Consider the following 20,903-nt stretch of genomic DNA (forward strand, 5'->3'; position numbering starts at 1 on the left):
GTAAGTCGAAAAATTTTAAAATTTTTTTACTTTATTAATCTTCTGCTTTTTATAGTATTAGAATTTTTTTACTTTATTAATCTTCTGCTTTTTATAGTATTAGCCTGCTGTAATGCGCGGATAACTTTACTAGTCATGCAATAATCATGGCGTCTCTTTCTTTGTTTTCTTTACTTTTATGATTTAGTTCTCCAATGAAATGGGACCATCATTATATTATATATATTTAAATGTAAAAGATCTTTATTTTTTCATTTTTAATTGGGAAAACTTTAAAAACCCCCTATGCGGTTTCGTAGTTTCTCACTTTGCTCCCCTGTGGTTTAAAATGCATCAATTTGCCCCCCTGTGGTTTCTTTTTTCTCTTTTTCATATCAATTTTATTATTTTTTTTTCTTAAATCAGTGATAAAGTTAAAATTAAATGGTACTAAAGTGAATATTTGATAAATCTAGATGGGTATCTGAAGTTTTTTTGTATATAATTTAATAAAATATTAACGAAAAAGCTATCGAAAAGATAAAAACAAAACCACAGGGAGGGCAATTTGATACATTTTAAACCACAGGGGGGCAAAGTGAGAAACTATGAAACCACATGGGGGTTTTTGAAGTTTTTCCTTTTTAATTCGAAAAAGTTTGGAACAAAAGCATCATCACAATAACATTTTTTATTCTGGGTGATTTCAGAATAAAATTTATTTTGTTATTCATCAAAATAAAATTATGATTTTGCTAAAGTACTAGTGTCGTAAAATATCTTATTTGCATAAGTAATAATATGTCACACAGAACATATTAGCTTCATATATATTTTGCTAAAATATATAAGCTACATTATACATGCAGTAAATAACTGAGTTAATTGCAACTCAGCACGAATCTTCCAGCAACTTGTTTCTATCATCACTCATTACGCATCTTGATGCAAATTTATAAATTTTTTGATGCTTGTTAAAAATGATAAAATCCATTAAGAAAATAAAATATTAGCAAATTATAATCTAACTCGAATCTTCTAGAAGAATCTGGCTAAGTAGGCACAATGAGGTCATTAGTGACACATTAATTAAAAAAAGGGAAATAAAAAAATGGGACACGTGTCACAAATCTAATGGATGAAAGAGGGGAAAAGTGTACTAAAAGTGTATTCAACTTAGAATAATACGCAATCAAAGAGGTCATAAACCTCTAAATTCTTTTTGACTAAAATAATAATAATAAATCTAAATATAATTTATTTGCATTATAGATCATTTTGATTTGATTATTCAATCTTTCCAAATCTCAATCTTACTACTCGATTTTTCAATTTATTTAGTTTAAATCATTTAATAACTTTTTTGATACCAAATTTTAGTTAATTAATTATTTTAATATACTTATTCAATCAGTAAATGTAGACAAAGTATAAAAAGTTGAGCTTGTTCCTCATATATTTATTTTTTTCAAAAAATAAAATTATTATTTACTAGTTTTTTTCTAGAACCTGAAAAAAATATTTTGTTAAAATTGTAAAAAAAATTAGTTTCGCTTGAAATCAAGTAGATAGAAAATTGTAAAGAAATTTCCATGAAATATTTTCTCTCAAAAATTTTATTTTCATACTTTTTGAGAAATAAAATATAGAATATTTTTTATCCCACTTTTTTTTATTATTATATATATTTTTATTTTTATTATTTTATTCTTCTTGATGGCTTGGGAAAGAAGAGATTCCTCACACGGCGCCACCTTTTTTTATTATTATTATATATTTTTTATTTTTATTATTTTTATTTTTATTATTATCTCAATCCAACGGTCCACATTTATCCGAAGCTTCCACATTGCGGCTTTTTTTTTTAATTTTTTGCATTTAGTCCTCTCTTAAATTTTTTTCACAAAAAACCCTATAAAATTTATAATTATAAATTTGGCCTTATCTCCGCCACGCAAGCATCATGTAAGCACCATAAATTGAATACGGCGGTGAATCATTCACTGTGTTTGGACGGGATGAACAGTATCCAACTTCGCAGTGCAAAAGAACTCAAATAGCCCCGCTGTGCATGGTTTACTGTGTTCAACTTATGGCAGCCAACGGCTGACGCGACTCTTGCGTGGCGGGAATAAAGCCGGTTTTGTAATTATAAATTGGGTTAAGTTTATACATGTCCGTGCAAATATAGTGAATGACAAATATATTCCTACAAAGTTCAACTTCCGTATGTTGTCCCTGCAAAAGTCCTGATGCTTTCAAATATATCCCTCTGATTTTTGTTACCGTTAAAGAACCGTTAGAAAATCGTTTATATTTTCAATTTTGCCATCACAAATATATCCCTCTAAAAGCCATAACAGTATAATATAAAAGGAGTAAAAATGTTAAAAACTAGCTAGGACTAAGTATTTAACCTATGGTTAACTAAAATTTTCTAACGAATTCTAACTGCAGGGACATATTTGAAAACATCAGAACTTTTATAGGAACAACATATAAAAGTTGAACTCTGTAGGGATATATTTATCATTCGTTATGTTTGCAGGGACTTGTATAAAATTAGCCTTTATAAATTTTGTGGGGCTATCTGTGAAATATTTTTTTGAGGGTGCTAAATGCAAAAAAAAACCCCTCTCTCTATATATAGTATATACACGAGAGAACGAACCCCCCTCTCTCTATATCTATATATATACACGAGGGAACGAACCCACCATTTTCGTATATGTACAAAGCATCCAATTTTAGAGAGAGAGAGAGAGAGAGAGAGAGAGAATGGAGGGAGGAGAGAGTAGGGGGAGCAAGGTGGTGGTGGTGGGGGGCGGCGTCGCCGGAGCCCTCCTCGCCAAAACCCTACAACACGACGCCGATGTGACCCTCGTTGATCCGTGAGACACTAATCCCTCCCCCCTCTCTCTTTCTTTTTTTTTTTTGGATTTGGGTTGCTTAATCAGTTAATCACTACCCAGGGGATGTGATTTTGGTGGGAATTGGTTGTGTTTGATTGGGTTAAGCTTCGAAATTTTTGAGTGTTTGGGTTGCATTTTTGGTTGTTGCTTTGGTAAAGGGGACGTTTTTTCTTTTTTAATGCTGTTTTGGTGTAGCATTGATCTCTAGGTTTGTTCTTTTTGGGTCGTAATCGTTATTTAAGAGATGTAATCGGGGTTAGATGCTTTGGTTTTTGAGTTATTGGGTTGGTTTGTGGTGGTTGGTTTGGTAAAGGATGCATTTTTGATGTTGTTTTGTTCTAATATTGATCTAGGGTGCTCTTTAGGGTTCTTAATCACTATTTAGGAGATTGTAATTAGAATTGGTTGTGTTTGATTAGAAATTTTTGAGTGTTCGGGTTGGTTTGTGGTACTTGGTTTGGTAAAGGTGAGAATTATTTTTTTTTTATAAATGCTGTATTGGTGTAGCATTGATCTCTAGGTTGTTCTTTTTGGGTCTTAATTACTATTTAAGAGATGTAATTGGTGTTAGAATTGGCTATGTGATGTTGAGGTAAACTTTGATTTTTGAGTTATAGGTTTAAAGTTTGTGGTAATTGGTTTGGTAAAGGAGGCATTTTGATAGTTTGATGTTGGTTTGTTGCAATATGGATCTAGGGTGTTCTTTTTGGTTCTTAATCACTATTTTGGAGATGTAACTGTAATTAGTATTAGCTGTGTTTAATTTGGTTAAGCTTTGAGTTAGGAGGAATTTGGTTGGTTTGGTAAAGGCGACATTTTCAATGCTGTTTTAGTGTGACATTGATGTTCTTTTGTGTTCTTAATCACTATTTAAGAGATGTAATTGTGGTAAAAATTAGATGTGTATATTTGGGTTAAGCTTTAATTTCTCAATATTTTGGTTGTTTTGTGGTGATTGGTTTGTTGAAAGAGGCGCTTTGATGTTGTTTTGTTATATGTGTTGGTTACTATTTTGGGATTTGACTTTTTCTTAACTTGGATTCTTAAATGACCAAAATTGGTTTTTCGTGATTGCGTTAAGCTGTGATTTTTTAGATTTTTGGTTTGGTTTGTGGTAATTGGTTTATTGAAGGCGGCATTTTGATGCTGTTTTGCTCTAACATTGATCTCTTGGTTGTTCTATTTTTGGGTTCTTATTCGCTATCTAGGAGATGTAATTGTGTTTACAATTGGTTGTAGTTAGTTGGGTTAAGATCGATCCTTATGTGTTTGGGCTGGTTTGGGGGTTATTGCTTTGTTAAAGGTGACAATTTGGTTTTGTTTTATTAATTGTTTTCATTAGCTAACTTTAGTATATTATTTGATTGTGATCCTCTTCTTTTGCCTAATCTTAATTTGGATTCTTAATCACTAACCAAGATATGTAATTGTAGTTAGAATTAGTTGTGTGTTATTGGGTTAAGATTTGATATTTGAGTGTTTGGGTTGTAGTTTTGGTAAAAGAAGCATTTTAATGGTGTTTTGTTCCAACATCGATCTCTAGGTTGGTCTCTGCATTGTTCCTAATTACGTAATTAGGATTTAAACACTACGCTGGTGATGTGATTACGGTTATATTTTGTTGCATGTAATTGCACGAAACTTTAATTTCTGAGTAATTGGGTTGATTATTTTATTATTGGTTTGGTAATTAAGGAGCATTTTGATGTTGCTTGTTATATGTGTTGGTTTGTTGAAGTACTTTTCTTTAAAGTGTTTTTAGTATGGTATGTAAAAAGATGAAATGAAATGCCGGAATAGGCCAATTATCTCGGTTTGAAGAATTGTTAAACTACATGTATTAATTGATTTTATAATGTTGGATTTAATATTCTGAGAGCATGCATCTAAGGTCCAAATCCCAATTTGAAGTGTATTTAACACCTATTCGTAGTCACAATTTTCGTCTTCTCGCAATCGGATGTCTCAGTAGAGCCATTCGAAGAAGCATTAATAGAATAGCTTTCTGATTTAACTCGTCCCAAGTGCTTCCTACAATAGCAAGAATCAGAAGCCTCAAATTGGAACACTAAACTTTTTGTCCACCAAATGCCTGGTTTCTTACTTTTGAGTCGAAAAACTCGAGAGCATTACACCTGCAATCATTTTTTTTAACTTTTAATTTGGCGAAAATTGATTTTATGATTCTATAACCATGAATGGTGTCTTCATTCACTCACTAGACTGAAATTCTACCAGGAAGGAGTACTTTGAGATTCCCTGGGCCGAGCTGAGATCGATGGTGGAGCCGATGTTCGCGGAGAAGACACTTATAAGGCACACCGACTACCTTACTAACGCACAAGTAATCACATCGCGCGCGACCAATATAAACGAAACTGAAGTTTTAACTGAAAATGGCACGATACTCCCTTATGATTATCTCGTTATAGCTACCGGCCACGACTATGCTTTTCCAAGAAGCCCGGAGCAGAGACTCGAGCAGTTTCAAGAAGGTGAGTTTCATTCATCTTTCTTTTAATTCAATTCACTTTAATTCGATTTTTCACTCTCATAAATACATTTTGTGCTCAACTACTTGATTTTTCACTAATTTTTTTTTCCTTTTTCTGTTGCCGATGCATGGTAAGATGTACGCAAATAATCTTATTATTGTTTGAATTAGTATCCAATTATTATCTCATAGTTTATTTATTAAAAAAATTTCTTCATTATCTATTTTGAGCCAAAGTTATTATGCTAACCTTCTGATTTTTTGTATATATAAATATTTTGAGAAAACTGTATTTTTCATTTTATTTTTCTCTTTAGAATTCGTTAAACATACACTATATTGTCTTATTAAATTTTCATAAGGATAAATTGTTATTCTTTCTATTTTCAGATAACAAGAAGATAGAATCGTCAAACTCAATCCTTATCGTGGGAGGCGGTCCCACCGGCGTCGAGCTTGCCGGAGAGATCGCAACCGACTACCCAGAAAAGAAGGTGACTCTAGTCCACAGAGGCTCAAGGCTCCTCGAATTCATCGGACCAAAGGCTTCTGCAAAAGCCCTGAAATGGCTCAAGTCGAAGGATGTAGAAGTGCTTTTGGAGCAAGCAGTCGACCTAAGCTCCTTATCGGAGAACAACACCGAGTTCACGACATCAGCGGGGAAAACCATTATAGCCGACTGCCACTTTGTTTGCGCCGGCAAGCCGTTGGGATCGAAATGGCTCGAGGAAACTATCTTGAAAGAGAGCTTGGACCAGAATAGAAGGTTAATGGTCGACGAGAACTTGAGAGTTAAAGGTCGGAAGAACATTTTCGCGATCGGAGACATTACGGATGTTCCGGTAAGTATTGCTTTTAACAAGAAGTTATATTTAGTTTAAGGTAAAAATGTATAGAACTTATCTGAACCATGGACCATTTTGCGTCGACTACCCAACCTTTCAATTCGTTTGACTTTGATTAGTCATCGGCACTTTGACTTCAAAGTTTAAGGTGAGAATTGCATAAAGTGTACTGACTAAACCTGTAAAAACAAACGATGCATTCATATTTTGCCGTCAAAGTGCCCTCGTCGACTTCAGTTTCGCTATAACAGTTTACCACCACAATTCTCTTCTGAGAAGGCTCTGCAACTCTTTGAGGACAAAATAAAAATTCGCACCAAACTTCAGCTACTAAATTTGCAACAAATACTTTTTCATCTTTATGCACTTCATTTTCTTGTCGATTTCATGAAGTTCATCTACAATGATAAATTTTGAGTTATAATTAAAATTTTCTCCTCTTTTTTCGTTTTTTTTTTTCTGCTGTAGGAACTTAAACAAGGATACCTAGCTCAGGCTCATGCTACACTGGTTGCGAAGAACTTGAAAGCATTGATAAAAGGGGGCAAAGAGAGCAACCTCGCGGTTTACAAGCCCGGCTCGGCGATTGCGATAGTTTCCTTGGGAAGGAAGAGCGCGGTCGCGCAGTTCCCCTTCCTGACGATGGGCGGGCGCCTGCCCGGCATGATCAAATCCGACGACTTGTTCGTCGGGAAGACGCGGAAAGTTATGGGTGTGTGATTTTTATTGAATCTTACAAAGTTATTGAATGTGTGTGTGTGTGTGTGTGTGTGTGTGTGACATGTTTAAATCCTCTTGTGTGTGGTGTGTTGTTGTATTGAATTTTGTTTGTTCATGTTTGTTGGTTTCAGTAAAATGTTGTGTACATCACCTGAGTATGCATAGCTTGGAATTTAAAAAATAAATGGCTAAATTACATGAAATCCTTTTATAAGTATTTGTATTTTCACCTTTTCTTCTTAACTTTTAAAATTCTACATTTCACCTGCTCAACATTTTAAGTTATTGTATTTAGCTTAGTTCATTTTTTATAATTTATACTGAAAATACTCTTCAATATATATATTAATTATTTTTTGTATAAGAAGATCAATTTTGTCATTTTGCTCTTTCTATTAATACTGTACCTCTTTAAAAATGTTGTTGAAATTTTAAAGTGACAAATGTAGATTTTTAAAAGTCAAGGAGGGAAAGTAAAAAAGTGGGTATTTTTAGGAAAGTTTTTTGTAATTTAGTCAAAATAAAAATTAAATAGAGGCTTGTGATTTAGGATTACACTGATCACTTTTGTTGATGTGTCCTGCAGATTTAAACTCATGTTTATTTAAGAAAAATATTGTATAGAAAAGGAATAGGGCTAAAATAGAGAAAATCTTCTTATGAATATTTGTTTCTTCTTTTTCTTTTCTCTGATTTTTAAAATTTATATTTTGCCCTCTTAAAATTTTAGAAACGCTTTTAGGGGTTATGGCGTTAATTGAGTGGGCAATATGACTAAATTATTCTTACTTATTATATAAAAAATAATAAATTTTTAATATATTTGTGTCATATTTAAGGGTGTTTTTGATATAAATTATAAGAAAGGATTGAATAGGGATGGAATCGTGACTAAACGCATCAATTTAAATGTGGGAAAACTTCAAAAACCCCTCGTGGTTTTGTAGTTTCTCACTTTGCCCCCCTGTGGTTTAAAATGTATCAATTTGTCCCCCTGTGGTTTCTTTTTTCTCTTTTTCTTATCAATTTCATTATTTTTTTTCTTAAATCAGTGATAAAGTTAACATAAAGGGTACTAAAGTGAATATTTGATAAATCTAGATGGGTATCTGAAGTTTTTTGTATATAATTTAATGAAATATTAACGAAAAAGCTACCGAAAAGAAAAAAACGAAACCACAGGAGGGCAATTTGATATATTTTAAACCACATGGGAGCAAAGTGAAAAACTACGAAACCACAGGGGGGTTTTTTGAAGTTTTCCCTTTAAATTTTCGAGGGGTTAAAATTTAGATTTTTGAAAGTCGGGGGGAAAAGTGAAAACGGATATTGATAGGGGTGTTTTTTGTATTTTAGTCAAAGAATAAGGACATTTCCTTTCCTCGTCTATGAGTAAATTGCACTATTAGTCCCTGAGCTTTGAGCGAAGTTCCATTTTGGTCCCAAACTTTTGATAAGGATTCAGTCTAGTCCCTACACTTTCAAAAGCGTTTCATTTTGGTCCTTGCATTAAAACCTGTTGTTTCTCATCTAATTTATCTGTTTATTTGTACATCATGAATTCAATGTCTTTTTATCAATTTCATACTTTCACTTCAGAGATTCAATTTTTAAATATAGAGAAAAAAAAATTGTACTCCATGGACCGCTAGATTGAAATATAGGATGAAAAAAATTGTCGACAAATGCATGTTATATAGATATACAAATGCAATCGGTGTATGTAATAATTTATCCTCTAATAGTAAATATATGCAAGGACTAAAGTGTGACACTGTTTCGTGAGTTTAGTAACCAGTAACATTGCGATTAAAAGTTTGAGAACCAAAATAAAAACTCGTGGAAAGTTCAAGTAGGATTGAAGTAAAGCAATATTTGCGCCAAATAAAGCTCATTTTTCATAACTGTTATTTTTTTAAACATTAGATATATGTATTAATCATTATAGATATTTGGTTTGGTTACGGTATAGCTAGAGCTGTTTGAAGAAGCAATGAAAATTATCGTATTATATTTTTTATTTTATTTTTTTATTGATCAAATGCTTGGCTACTGCTTTTCTAACTAGCTATTTATTTATTTATTTAGGGGAAACTTCAAATACCCCCCTGTATTTTCGCACTTTCTCGCTTTAGTATCTTGTGGTTTAAAGTGTATCAAGTTAGTACCTTGTGGTTTCGCACTTTCTGGCTGTAATACCCTGTGGTTTCAAGTGTATCAAGTTAGTACCATGTGGTTTCAATTTTGTCTTTTTATTATTCATTTCGGAGTATATATTTTAACGAAATATTAAACCACAGGTTACTAAAGTGAGAAAGTGCGAAACCACAGGGTACTAACTTGATACACTTGAAACCACAGGGTACTAAAGTGAGAAAGTGCGAAACCACAGAGTACTAACTTGATACATTTGAAACCACAGGGTACTAAAGCCAGAAAGTGCGAAACCACGGGGGTATTTAAAGTTTCCCATTTATTTATGAGTTTCTCAGAAACCCATGCATATTATCCTGATCAACCAAGATGTGACAAATTATTAAAATAAATAAACTGAAAAGTTTATACCATGACAGTTTCTGATGTGTATATATGCTAGTTTATAAATAGGAAGCTTCCTATATCCTTGTAGTTATTGTTATTATTATTATTATTATTATCCTACATGTGCTAATTATGAATTAAATTCTCTTTATTGCATTAATTAGATTCAATTTCCTGAACTGTTATAATTATAATTTTATCTTCATTAATCCACATACAAGAGCCATTTATGATGACTTTTGTCTATAAGGGTGTAAATAGTTTTCTGGCTGAAAAATATTTTTCGTTCATTTGATTTTCAAAAAAAATAAATTTTTTAAATTTTTTTAAGATTCATGAAAAAGTCTTTTTAAATTTATTTTTTTGTCTAGAAAATGGAAAATATAGAAATTTGATGAAATTGATGATGAATTTACTAAAATCTCCAATCTAATTAATCACTAGAATCACTTGATTTAAAAAAAGAAAATCAACCTATCTGATCTTAACATTAATTAGAAAAAACAGAAACTTGCAAAGTAATTTTCTATTAAAAAAAGAAAATGGCATATATTATACATCTCAACTAGTCCTTAGTAGAGCTACTTCTCAATTATGAATTATTATTCTCATCAAGTGTCCAAAAGCCCCTTTTTTTTTTTGCAGCTTATTAATTAATTTACCTACTGGCTTATTTTCACAGAAGCCAAAGCATCATCTTCTCCCTTGAGCTTACAAGAAGGGCACATGATAAGTGTGTGCTCATTTTGATATTGTTGTACATAAAATGGTAATTTGAGCCTCATTAATCTCAGTTCCTCTAACTTCTCCTTCAACTTTTGGTTCTCCTCACTTAGCCTCTCACAGCACTTCTTTAGCATCTCATAGTTCACCTCATTTTGCTTCAACTTACTCCTACATATCACACACACACAAAAAAAAAAAAAAAAAATCAAATCAAATCAAATCAAATCAAACATGTTCCAATATAAACTATAAGAAAATCTCAATATAAATACGCTTTTTAGATAACGTCCCTGTAATATATATAGTAAATACTGGCGCTTTAAAAGGCGTTGTCATATTTACCCTCTACTGTATCAAACCAATTTATTAAATGATGAACTTTACTATTAGTGTAAAGCGTCAGAATTTTGAAAAAACCCGACGCTTTAAAATGCCAGAATATATTTTACCGACGCTTGGCATAAACGTCGGTATATGTGCAGCGACTCTTCATTTGCTGATACTTAACCGATGTTTTCAAATATGACGCTAGATTATATTACGACGCTTTTAAGTGTCGTTAAATATATATAAGAAAAGCTTTATATGTATATATACCTAGCTCTTCTATTTTGGAACCACACTTCGACTTGTCGCGGACTTAGGTTTAACTTGTGGGCTAGTTCTTGCTTCATGCTCTATCAAAAAAAAGAAGAAGCAAAATGTGTTAGCAAAAGTTGATGAATATATGTAAAACATGAACGAAAACGTTGCGATATTTGCTTTAAAAAGAAAAAGAAAAGAAGAAGAAGAAGAAGAAGAAGAGAAATTCGCATACGGAATTAAGGGTGTTGTGTTGAACGAAGCTGCTTTCGAGCAACGCGAGTTGATCTTTCGTGAGCCGAAGCTTCTTCCTCGTGCATCCGTTGCCATCCTCGCCGCCGCTTTCGACTCCGTTGTTGACGCTCCTCGACCTCGATTTACAAAGAGAGGCGTAGTTCTCGTTCCCGACCGATTCGTTGATCATGTCCTTGTTGTTCTGGTTCGACTGTGACGGGAACAACACGTCGAACTTGACGGGCGGCCTCGGGTCGACCTCGCGACGCCGTTTAGGTTTCCGACTCTCGCCATCTTGGCCGCCTAAGCCCAGGCAAAGGATTGTCATGGTGAAGTCCCTTTCATGTTCCATGCAAAGGTATATTTATATATATATATATGTATATATTTGTTCCTATGGAAAGAGTAGTGTGTGTGTGTGTGTGTGTGTGTGTGTGTATGGATGGATGGATTTGGTGGTTAAGATGGAAAAGTATTTATATATAGATATATATAAATATGAGGGAGAGGAGAGGATCAGGAAATAAAAAGGAGGGAAAAGATGGAAAGAGGGGGTTTCTCTTTTGTGCTTTAATATTGGGAGTAAGAGTATGCGTTTGTTTTGTGTTATTGTGAGCTTTTATATATATATATATATATATATATATATATGAGAGAGAGAGAGAGAGGGATTGTCATGTGTTATTAAGAGCTTTTATACAAGAGAGAGAGAGAGAGAGAGAGAGAGAGAGCAAAAACGCTGGCCGAGAAAGAGAGAGAAGCTAGAGAGAGATTGTATGGCTTATTGAGAGCTTTTTTTTATATCGAGAGAGGAGAGAGAGAGATTGTTCATTGTTTATTTGCAAGCTTCCATATTAAGAGAGAGAGAGAGAGATTGTCATATGTTTATTGAGAGCTGTTTTATATAATGAGAGAGAGAGAGTCAGAGGAGAGATAGAAGGACGAGAGAGAGAGAAGATTGCCATGTGTTTTGAGAGCCTTTTATGTAAAGAGAGAGAGAGAGAGAGAGAGGAGAGGAGACTTGAGAGAGAGAGAGAGAGAGATGTGTGTGTACTCTCCTATGAATAAAACACTATGGTGGTGTTGTGGTGTATAAGGAAGCAACACACACACACACACACACACACACACCACACACAAGAAGGAAAGGTATGGAAGCGTCTATTTAAGTTGAAGCATTATAATTCTCTTGGACAGTTCCTTAATAGAGTAAACAATCATCTTTGTTGGACATAATAATGCATGAGAACATGTGGAGGTTTTTAGTATAGTTTCATTATAAAATAAAAGACCTGTAGGAATTGTGCTGTATAGGAAAACATTGTTAGTGGTATTTTCGTCATTTTAAACTTGGTTATTAGCTCTATTAGTGATTTTGACATGTTGATATAACCCCACCACTGGTTTTAATACAGTTGGTTGTATTTCCAATTCACCGATCAAAAAGTTATGTGTTGATCTCTCTACGCAACGGAAGTATAATATAAAACCAAGTGATTTAGCTCTTATTTCGTGCTGCGAATATATATATAAACACTTGCTTATAGGCTAGAAATTAGATAAATGCTTTTTGGGTTACTGCTAGGTTTGGCTTGCGTTAATGCTATTCAATTCCATCAACATTTACAAAAAATATTTTTAGGGTTTGGGTTTATTACACATTGCTATACTTTCATTTCATTTTATATCTACAAGCCCAAGGAGGGAAAAAAAAAAAAGAGGTACAACTTGCCAATATTAAATTAATCTAGACGACAATTTTATTACTTCGATCATCATTTAGTATTTCTGTCGTATTAGATTTAAGACTCTGTTTGGAATTATAGTAGAATGCCACTACATTCGCCGGTCCAAATTAAAAGCGAAGGCGCAATATTTTTTTTGTTTTTTGAATTAAAATTATGTTGCGTATATTGTAATCAAATTTGTTAATATATTAATTTCTAGTCGACAAGTATCAGAAACAGAGTAGTATATTTTTCTGTCGTTTTAGATTTAGACTCTGTTTTTGGAATGTTACAATAGAATGCACTACATGCCGTCCAAATTATAAGCAAGGGCAATATATTTTTTTGTCTTTGCTGAAATAGATATTATGTTGCGTAGTATATGTAATTATTTTGTTAATATATTAATTTCTACTCGGCAGTATCAGAAAATAGAGTACGATATCTTTATATGTTTTTACCTAACTAAACAAGAGAGAAATATATATTCACTATATATTTTTTTAGTCACATACCCTCAATACAAAATTACGTAAATAGTAGCATTTTACCTATATTAGGGTGGGTTGGGGCCTAGCTTTTAAAAGCGCTTTTGGGCTGAAATAACTGATTTTTCGGACTCGAACGTAGAGCGTGTTGGCAACTCACTTTTAAAATCTGAATTCTGCTTTTAGAATCAGAAACTAATTTTTGAAGGCCTCAGAATCAGAAGCCAGAAAAAAGCTCCTTCTCACAAAATGATTTGATTTGGATTTAAACTTTCAAAATTTTACTTTTTATTTTAGTTGTTTATATTTAAATTTAATTTATAATTTTATAAATTTTAAATTTTAAATTTTAAATTTTTAATTTCAGATTCATTTTAAAATTTTTAAATTTTAACTTTTAAATTTTAAAATTTGAAAATGATAAATTTTTAAATTTTTAAATGTCAAATCTCAAATTTTAGATTTTAAAATTTCAAATTTTATTTCAAATTTCAAATTATTAAATTTCAAATTTCATATTCATTCAAATTTTAGATTTTAAAATTTCAAATTTTAAATTCAAATGTTATATTTTAAAATTCAATTTCAAATTTCAAATTTTAATTTTCAAATTTCAAATTTCAAATTTAAATTCAAATTTTAAATTTTAAATTTTAAATTACAAATTTAATTTCAGAATTTTGACAATCTGATTTTAGAATTTATTAAAAATTTTAAACATTTATTCAAGAATTATAAATTATAAATTTTAAATTTTAAAATTATAAATTTATAAATTTTAATTTTCAAATTATAAATTTCAAATTTTAAATTTTATATTTTAAATATTCAAATTTTAAATTTTATATTTTAAATTTCATAATTATTTTAAACTTTAAATTTTAAATTTAAATTTTAAATTTTAAAGTTTAAAATTAAATATATTTTTAAAATTAAATAGCTTTTCAAACAGCTTTTCAAAATTTTTAATTTGCCAAACAGCCTTTTAAAATCACTTCAGAAAAAATCACTTTTATTTAAACTCCGCCAAACGCTCTATAGCTTTTAAGCAAAATCACTTCTCCAAACTAAAATCACTTTTTCAGAAATCACTTTTTCAGAAGCTAGGCCAAACAGGCCCTTACTACTTATGAGGAGCCAATGAAATAGCATTGCTTTCATAAAGGGAGGAAACAAAGATAGTTAATTAGCCTATGACAACATGCCAAGTGTCAATAAACCATTGGATGTTGTATAGCATCTCAGTAGGCCCCACACACCAACATGATCTTTCAATTCCGGCCCTTCATATAAATTAAATTAAATATATATATACCTAAAAAGAGGGATATAAATGAAAAAAAATAATAGTGAGGAGCTCTCCAATTACATAACCATTAAGGATGCTCGATCTGTTATCACATGTCACTTTTATCTCTAGCTAAAAATTATAATATGTTTCTCTCTAATTTTAAATTTATTTGGGATTTTTTAGTATTAAATAACACTAGCGAGCGATTGTATGGAAGAAAAACTAATATGTAGCAGCAGATCGGGGCTGTGACATCATAGGGGAGCTCTCCATTAAAGTTTTATCCGGATATGAAAAGGCCATAAAGAGTTTCTTTTTTGTATCTTCATTGAGATTAATTAGCTCTTAAGCATGATTTAAGAGGTCCTCTTTATGCCTCTCTAATGGCTAGTTAATGTGGTTAGAACCATTGGTTTTAGCCTTTAAGGATGGATTTTTTTCAGTATAGAAAATAATTATCTGATTCGCAAGCATTAGCGCAGCTACAAATCGCAATTCAAACTTTAAAAAGTTAGAAAACCCCTAAATTAATTTGATTTTTTTTCAACTATAAAAAATTCCAATATATGAGTTATATCCAATTAAAGTTTATTTTTTTTAGAAATAAATTTAAGTGAAAATGTGAATCAATTAGAATTCGAACTTGGAATCTTAGATACCAACCACCAAGCCCTTTGCCACTTATAATAGAGACAGTAAGAATTTTTAATTTAGAAGTACTTTAATTTCTAAATATGAGAGTATTAATATAATATATGTCAAACAACAAAAAAAATTCATATGCTTTTAATAATAACAAGATAATAAAATTATGTTTTATAGACCCAAATCAAAAATCAAAAAGACTTTTAGTGAAAAAGCTATTACTAGTTTGAATAGGAGAAAAAATTATTTGAAGAGAAGTACTAATCCTAGTNCCCGGCCGTTTACTCGCTCGGCCGAGCACAAGCTGAGCGCAAGTTGAGCTATAAACCGAGCGAGCTTGAGCTGAGCTTTAATTTACTCGATTCGAACTTCTTTTTTTTTTCGAGCTTTAAGTAAAGTTCGGCTCGAACTCATAATGAACCGAGTAAGCTTAATCCGAGCTTTTCGAGCTTATATATATATATATATATATATATATATATATATATATATATATATATATATATATATATATGTGTATGATACGATAGCTTTCATATCTCCTAGACCACAAAAGCTAAAAAACTAAGAATCTAGTTGAGGAAATTAGTAAAGAATAAAAACTTAATTATGATAATAATGGAACATTCTTGGTGAGTTAGAATCCTCATAATAAATTAGGATCGATCCTCCCTAGCGTTAGTAGAGTTAGTATATTAAGAATTAGTTTACCAGTTTTTAAGCTTTTATAGTTTAGGAAATATAAAAGTTATCGTATCATTACTTGTTTGAATAGGAGAAAAAATTATTTGGAGAGAAGTACTAATAGCTTTTCAGGGAAAGCTCAATAGTATATATCTTTCGAGTGCATTTTGAATCTCTGCTTTTTTTTGTAGCCCACAATGCATGAGAAGTTTTAAATTTTTCTGTTTGCGAAATACTCTACTAGCAGTAGCCACAACAAAAGGTTGCATCTTACCGGACATGATGTAGGATATAGTGTTGTTTCATACAGTGCATTGTCGCATTAAGTACTATCGTATAAAGATCTTATTTGGGGTTGTTGTGTCGAAGCACACCCACTTTCATATTTTGAAGGTTATAAAATATTTAAAAGGGTAAACTTCAAATATCATTCACGTGGTTTCGCACTTTCTCACTTTAGTATCCTGTGATTTAAAGTGTATAAATTTAGTGCCCTGTGATTTCATTTTTCTCTTTTCATCAGCATCTCTGTTAATATTTCATTAAATTAAATACAAAAAACTTCAGATACTCCACCTAGGTTTATTGAATATTCATTTTAGTTCCTTTTAGTTTTAACTTTGTCACAAATTATAGAAAAAAAAAATTAGTGGAATTGATAATAAAAAGAAAAAAATAAAATAACAGGATACTAATTTGATACACTTTAAACCACATGGTACTAAAATAGGAAAGAGCGAAACCACAGGGGTGGTATTTTAACAGGGACGGTTTGTTTTTGTGCATCTCGGAGGTTGAACTCGTGACTTCGAATGAAATACATGCATCAGCATTTGTTTCGACACCGAAGTCGTGAGATCATTTAAATTTTCACTCACAATTGTATACGGATCGCCTTTTCCACTTCGGTGGGATGGGGGGCGAAGTCGAGTTCGCATAACTCACGAGTTTGTCGCGCTCATTTATCATTTGCAAAGGTGTTGTAGTTGTAGATGACGTGATCACAACCGTCCATATTAATATTAACATGATCTCCACCTTCAATCAATGCATCACCAGCCGTTCATACTCCACGATCTCATCAAACGGTCCAGATTCCTCCCGCACAGTATCCTAAAGCATACCGACCGTTGGATCCGCAACATCCCCCTCTCTCTCTCTCTCTCGCGTACGGAAACCCTAAAAATGTCGAGACCCCAAACCCTTTATAAGCTTCGTCGCCGACTCTCTCTCTCTCTCTCTCTCTCTCCCTCGTCTCCTCCTCTTCGATCCGAGCCCGCGCGAACGCTCCGAAACGAGTAAGCAAAACCCTAATCCTATCCCTGATCTACTCTCGCATTCTGTCAAGTTTTGGCCTTTGAGTCGATCAGATCGTAATCTAGGGTTTGTGGGGGGTTTGGATTTGAGGGTGTGGATCGCTTATTTGGGCTTCTGTCGATTTGAATTCTGAAGAACAGTCCAAATCTATCAAGTATTCGTCTTTGAATCGACTAGATCGTCATCTAGGTTTTTGGGTGTTTGAATTTGAGGTTGTGGATTGCTGAGTTGGGCTTCTGTTGATTTGAATTCTGAAGAACAGCTCATAACTTGTAAGAAGACGCTAACCCTAATACCCTCTCTCATTCTGTCAAGTTTTGATCGTCGAATCTGTTAGATCATAATATAGGGATTTTAGGAGTTTGATTTGAGCTTCTGGATCGCCTGTTAGGGTTCTTGTTGATTTGAATTCTGAATTACAGTTCAAAACTAGTGAGAAACCCCTTACCCTAATACTCTCTTTCATTCTATCAAGTTTTCGTTGTTGAATCTGTTAGATCGTAATCTAGGGTTTAGGAGTTTGATTTGAGGGTTTTGGGATTGGTTGCTGTTGATTTGAGCTCTCATGGAGTAAAAACCTTAGTCTCCAGTAATCTATAATATCCAAACTCTATATGGTTTTCGTGCTTATTAATCTTAATTTAGGGTTTTAGGAGTTGTGATTTGATGTTTGGGGATCGGTTTTTGTCGATTTGAGCCCTCAAGGAGTGAGAACCCTAATCCTTTATCTCCCAATTCGATATAGTTTTCCATCTCTCTAGTATTCCTTGTCTTTTGTCTTGCTGTACTATATTTAGAATCTACTTGATTGTAATTTAGGGTTTTAGGAGTTTGATTTGAGGTTGGGGATTGCTTATCAGGTTGTTGTTGGTCTGACTTTGAAGAACACTTCAAAATAAGTAAGAAAACCCAAACCGTAAAACTCTCCCATTCCATCTAGTTTCGATCTCCTCTCTCTCTCATGTAGTTTGAATCAATTACATCTTAATTTAGGGTTTTCATAATGTGATATAAGGTTGGGATTGCATTCTAGGATTGTTACCGTTCTATGTTTTTGCGCAAGAGGGAGAGATGGCGACGGAGAAAGCCTTTGCCATATTTCCTTGTCTCTATTTAATTTGAATACCTGTAGGTCTTTGTTAGGGTTTCGAAAAGATAAGAGATTTGATGGGGTCATTTATGAGTATTTAATCTTGATTCTAGGAGGGGGAGATGGCGACAGAGGAAGCAAAACCGGCAGTGATCCCGGAGTCGGTGCTGAAGAAGAGGAAGAGGGAGGAGCAATGGGCTCTGGCGAAGAAGGAGGCGCTTGACACAAAGAAGAAGGCAGAGGGGGAGAAGCGGAAGCTTATTTTCAGCAGAGCGCAGCAATACGCGAAGGAGTATGAATCCCAGGTACTGAGACCAACCATTTCTTTTGAACCCATCATTGTATAGATTTCTGGTCTCGAAATCGTATGTTGACGCCATCATGGCATAGATATCATGATATCATAATAAAATTTTCATGCAATCTTGCATAGATTTGGCCTCAAAAATAGTATCTTAATGTAATTCCTGCATAAATTTTTAATGTTGAACTTGTGATTTTATTTTATCTTGCATAGATTGCTTCACTCACATTAGTATTTTTACATCATTGGTGCGTGTATTTTTGGGTATTGATATTAGCAATGCAAGAATTGTTATGTACAGATCAGGTGCATTGAATTCTGTTAGTGTTCACGTAGTAGACTTCTTTGAACTTTTAATGCCTTCCTTGCTTACAATACTCTATCAAAGTCATATTTATTTTGTTATCATTGCATAGGTTTACGGTATCCAAATTATTTTCCCCCTTTTTCGGTCGCTCTTCCATTGGTTGTTCGAAATTGTATATATATGTCAATTGGGAAATGTGTTCATCTTTGTAGGAGAAGGAATTGATCCGTTTGAAGCGAGAGGCGAGGTTGAAGGGTGGATTTTATGTTTGCCCTGAGGCGAAGCTATTGTTCATTGTCCGTATCAGAGGGTACACTTCAGTCTTGCCTTTTCGTAATCTTGAATTGTTTATCCTGCAGTTGCTTTGTACAACAGGATTTTTATCCGTAAATAGTATTCTTTAATTGGTTTTGTTCTTGAAAAAAAAATTCTTTGTTTTTTTTTTTTCTTTTAAATATTGTAGTATCAATGCCATGCACCCTAAGACTAGAAAGATCTTGCAGCTATTACGCCTGAGACAGGTAAAACTAAGTTCTCAAAAGTTACATTCCTTCACCTATTGAGTTCGATATATTTAGCTTCGAAACCTCTAATTCCAGATCTTTAACGGGGTCTTCCTCAAAGTCAACAAGGCCACAATGAACATGTTACGAAGAGTCGAGCCTTATGTAACTTATGGGTAGGAAATTGCTACGCTATGTTTCAAATTACATGAAGTTGTTCAATTTGCGAGTAACAGATTGGTGATAATTTCGTTTTAAAATGTTTCAGATACCCTAACCTGAAGAGTGTTAGGGAGTTGATTTACAAGAGGGGCTATGGAAAACTTAACAAGCAAAGGGTTCCTCTGTCTGACAACTCCGTCATCGAACAGGTATGAAATTTAGGATAATGTTCAATCTCGATCTCTATTGTTCTTCTTGGTGAATTTAACTTTCTTTAAACACTGCCCCTGCCGAGTCGAAACAGACCCTAACTTGTTTTTTATTGGCAACTCCTTTTGCTTGTTTTAAGTTTTCTCCTACCGCTGAATTGGAGATGCCATCAAAATTAACAAACGTTGTTTTCTATCAGTTTTTAACTGGTAACATAACCCACGTAGTCAGCTGGAAAGCAAGCGGGAGATTTTAAATTAACAGAAATAACTCAAAAATTGTTCCCAGGAAAAAAAAAAAAAACGAAGAAAAAAAGTTGATGGACATATTTCAAAATGGCTTGTAGTTTGAAGGTCTCCGTACATATATATGTGTACAAAGGTTCTTCTTTTTAGAATTTGTTCTCTGTCATTTGGTTTCTAGGGTTTGGGGAAGGACGGTATTATTTGCATCGAGGATCTCGTTCACGAAATCATGACTGTCGGGCCGCACTTCAAGGAGGCGAACAACTTCCTTTGGCCCTTCAAGCTGAAGGCGCCGTTGGGCGGGTTGGAGAAGAAGAGGAATCACTACGTCGAAGGCGGCGACGCCGGAAACCGCGAGGATTACATCAACGAGCTCATTAGGCGGATGAATTAATCCAGATTGCTGTGGCATCTTTAGTGCTTGTTCTTGGGAGGGGTTTTTTTTTTATTTTTTTATTTAATCTTGGAATTGGAATTAGACCTTTGCTACATTTGCAGGTAGAGAACATGAACAATCTGCGATTTTGCTGTTTTAGCATCAACTATTGGACATGTTGTGGTCGCAGAATGCTTCTGCTGCTACATCTATTTATATATGCATTTTATTTCATTGTTTCCAATTTCAATATTTCTTGCAGAATTCGCTCGCTTTCAGTTTTTCGACTTTTGTTTTGAAAAATTCAGATCTTCTTTGGATGAACTTCACATTGGATTTTTGCTTATTTCCAGTTTTACGGCCGTGTAGCTGTTTTGCATCGTCTTTCTTTTGTTGCTTTGTCAAATTAAACTGCACCTGCAGAGTAGGCAGGGGTAACTTCATTGAACCGCAGATAAGATGCAGTTTGCTCCCCAAAGCTTTTTGATTTTCATAATTTGGTATTATCTTATCTTCTGTAG

General features: G+C 33.1%; 3 protein-coding genes across 3 annotated transcripts; 2 read left to right on the forward strand and 1 right to left on the reverse strand.

Annotated features, from left to right (window-relative positions):
• Positions 2,681-7,100, forward strand: LOC109718980 (apoptosis-inducing factor 2-like). Its single transcript, XM_020245502.1, has 4 exons — positions 2,681-2,870; positions 5,130-5,386; positions 5,776-6,227; positions 6,699-7,100. The coding sequence occupies exons 1-4, from the start codon at positions 2,758-2,760 to the stop codon at positions 6,948-6,950; spliced, it is 1,074 nt and encodes a 357-aa protein (XP_020101091.1). The 5' UTR covers positions 2,681-2,757; the 3' UTR covers positions 6,951-7,100.
• LOC109717988 (homeobox-leucine zipper protein HAT14-like) lies at positions 10,154-11,385 on the reverse strand. The gene is made up of 3 exons (XM_020243956.1): positions 11,035-11,385; positions 10,815-10,894; positions 10,154-10,385 (listed from the first exon to the last, which is right to left on the reverse strand). The coding sequence occupies exons 1-3, from the start codon at positions 11,383-11,385 to the stop codon at positions 10,154-10,156; spliced, it is 663 nt and encodes a 220-aa protein (XP_020099545.1).
• LOC109717899 (60S ribosomal protein L7-4-like) lies at positions 17,041-20,616 on the forward strand. Its single transcript, XM_020243851.1, has 7 exons — positions 17,041-17,166; positions 18,389-18,580; positions 19,099-19,196; positions 19,350-19,407; positions 19,486-19,565; positions 19,658-19,760; positions 20,185-20,616. The coding sequence occupies exons 2-7, from the start codon at positions 18,398-18,400 to the stop codon at positions 20,398-20,400; spliced, it is 738 nt and encodes a 245-aa protein (XP_020099440.1). The 5' UTR covers positions 17,041-17,166; positions 18,389-18,397; the 3' UTR covers positions 20,401-20,616.

Source organism: Ananas comosus, linkage group 12, assembly GCF_001540865.1.
Source record: "Ananas comosus cultivar F153 linkage group 12, ASM154086v1, whole genome shotgun sequence".
Lineage (NCBI taxonomy): Eukaryota > Viridiplantae > Streptophyta > Magnoliopsida > Poales > Bromeliaceae > Ananas > Ananas comosus.

Coding starts and splice junctions, on each gene's coding strand:
- LOC109717988 (XM_020243956.1), bottom strand. CDS start 11,385: ATGGAACATGAAAGGGACTTCACCATGACAATCCTTTGCCTGGGCTTA. Junction 10,895..11,034: donor AACACAACACCCTTAATTCC/GTATGCGAATTT, acceptor TTTTTTTGATAG/AGCATGAAGCAAGAACTAGC. Junction 10,386..10,814: donor TTCCAAAATAGAAGAGCTAG/GTATATATACAT, acceptor TGTGATATGTAG/GAGTAAGTTGAAGCAAAATG.
- LOC109718980 (XM_020245502.1), top strand. CDS start 2,758: ATGGAGGGAGGAGAGAGTAGGGGGAGCAAGGTGGTGGTGGTGGGGGGC. Junction 2,871..5,129: donor GATGTGACCCTCGTTGATCC/GTGAGACACTAA, acceptor AAATTCTACCAG/GAAGGAGTACTTTGAGATTC. Junction 6,228..6,698: donor GAGACATTACGGATGTTCCG/GTAAGTATTGCT, acceptor TTTCTGCTGTAG/GAACTTAAACAAGGATACCT.
- LOC109717899 (XM_020243851.1), top strand. CDS start 18,398: ATGGCGACAGAGGAAGCAAAACCGGCAGTGATCCCGGAGTCGGTGCTG. Junction 18,581..19,098: donor CGAAGGAGTATGAATCCCAG/GTACTGAGACCA, acceptor TCATCTTTGTAG/GAGAAGGAATTGATCCGTTT. Junction 19,197..19,349: donor TTCATTGTCCGTATCAGAGG/GTACACTTCAGT, acceptor TAAATATTGTAG/TATCAATGCCATGCACCCTA.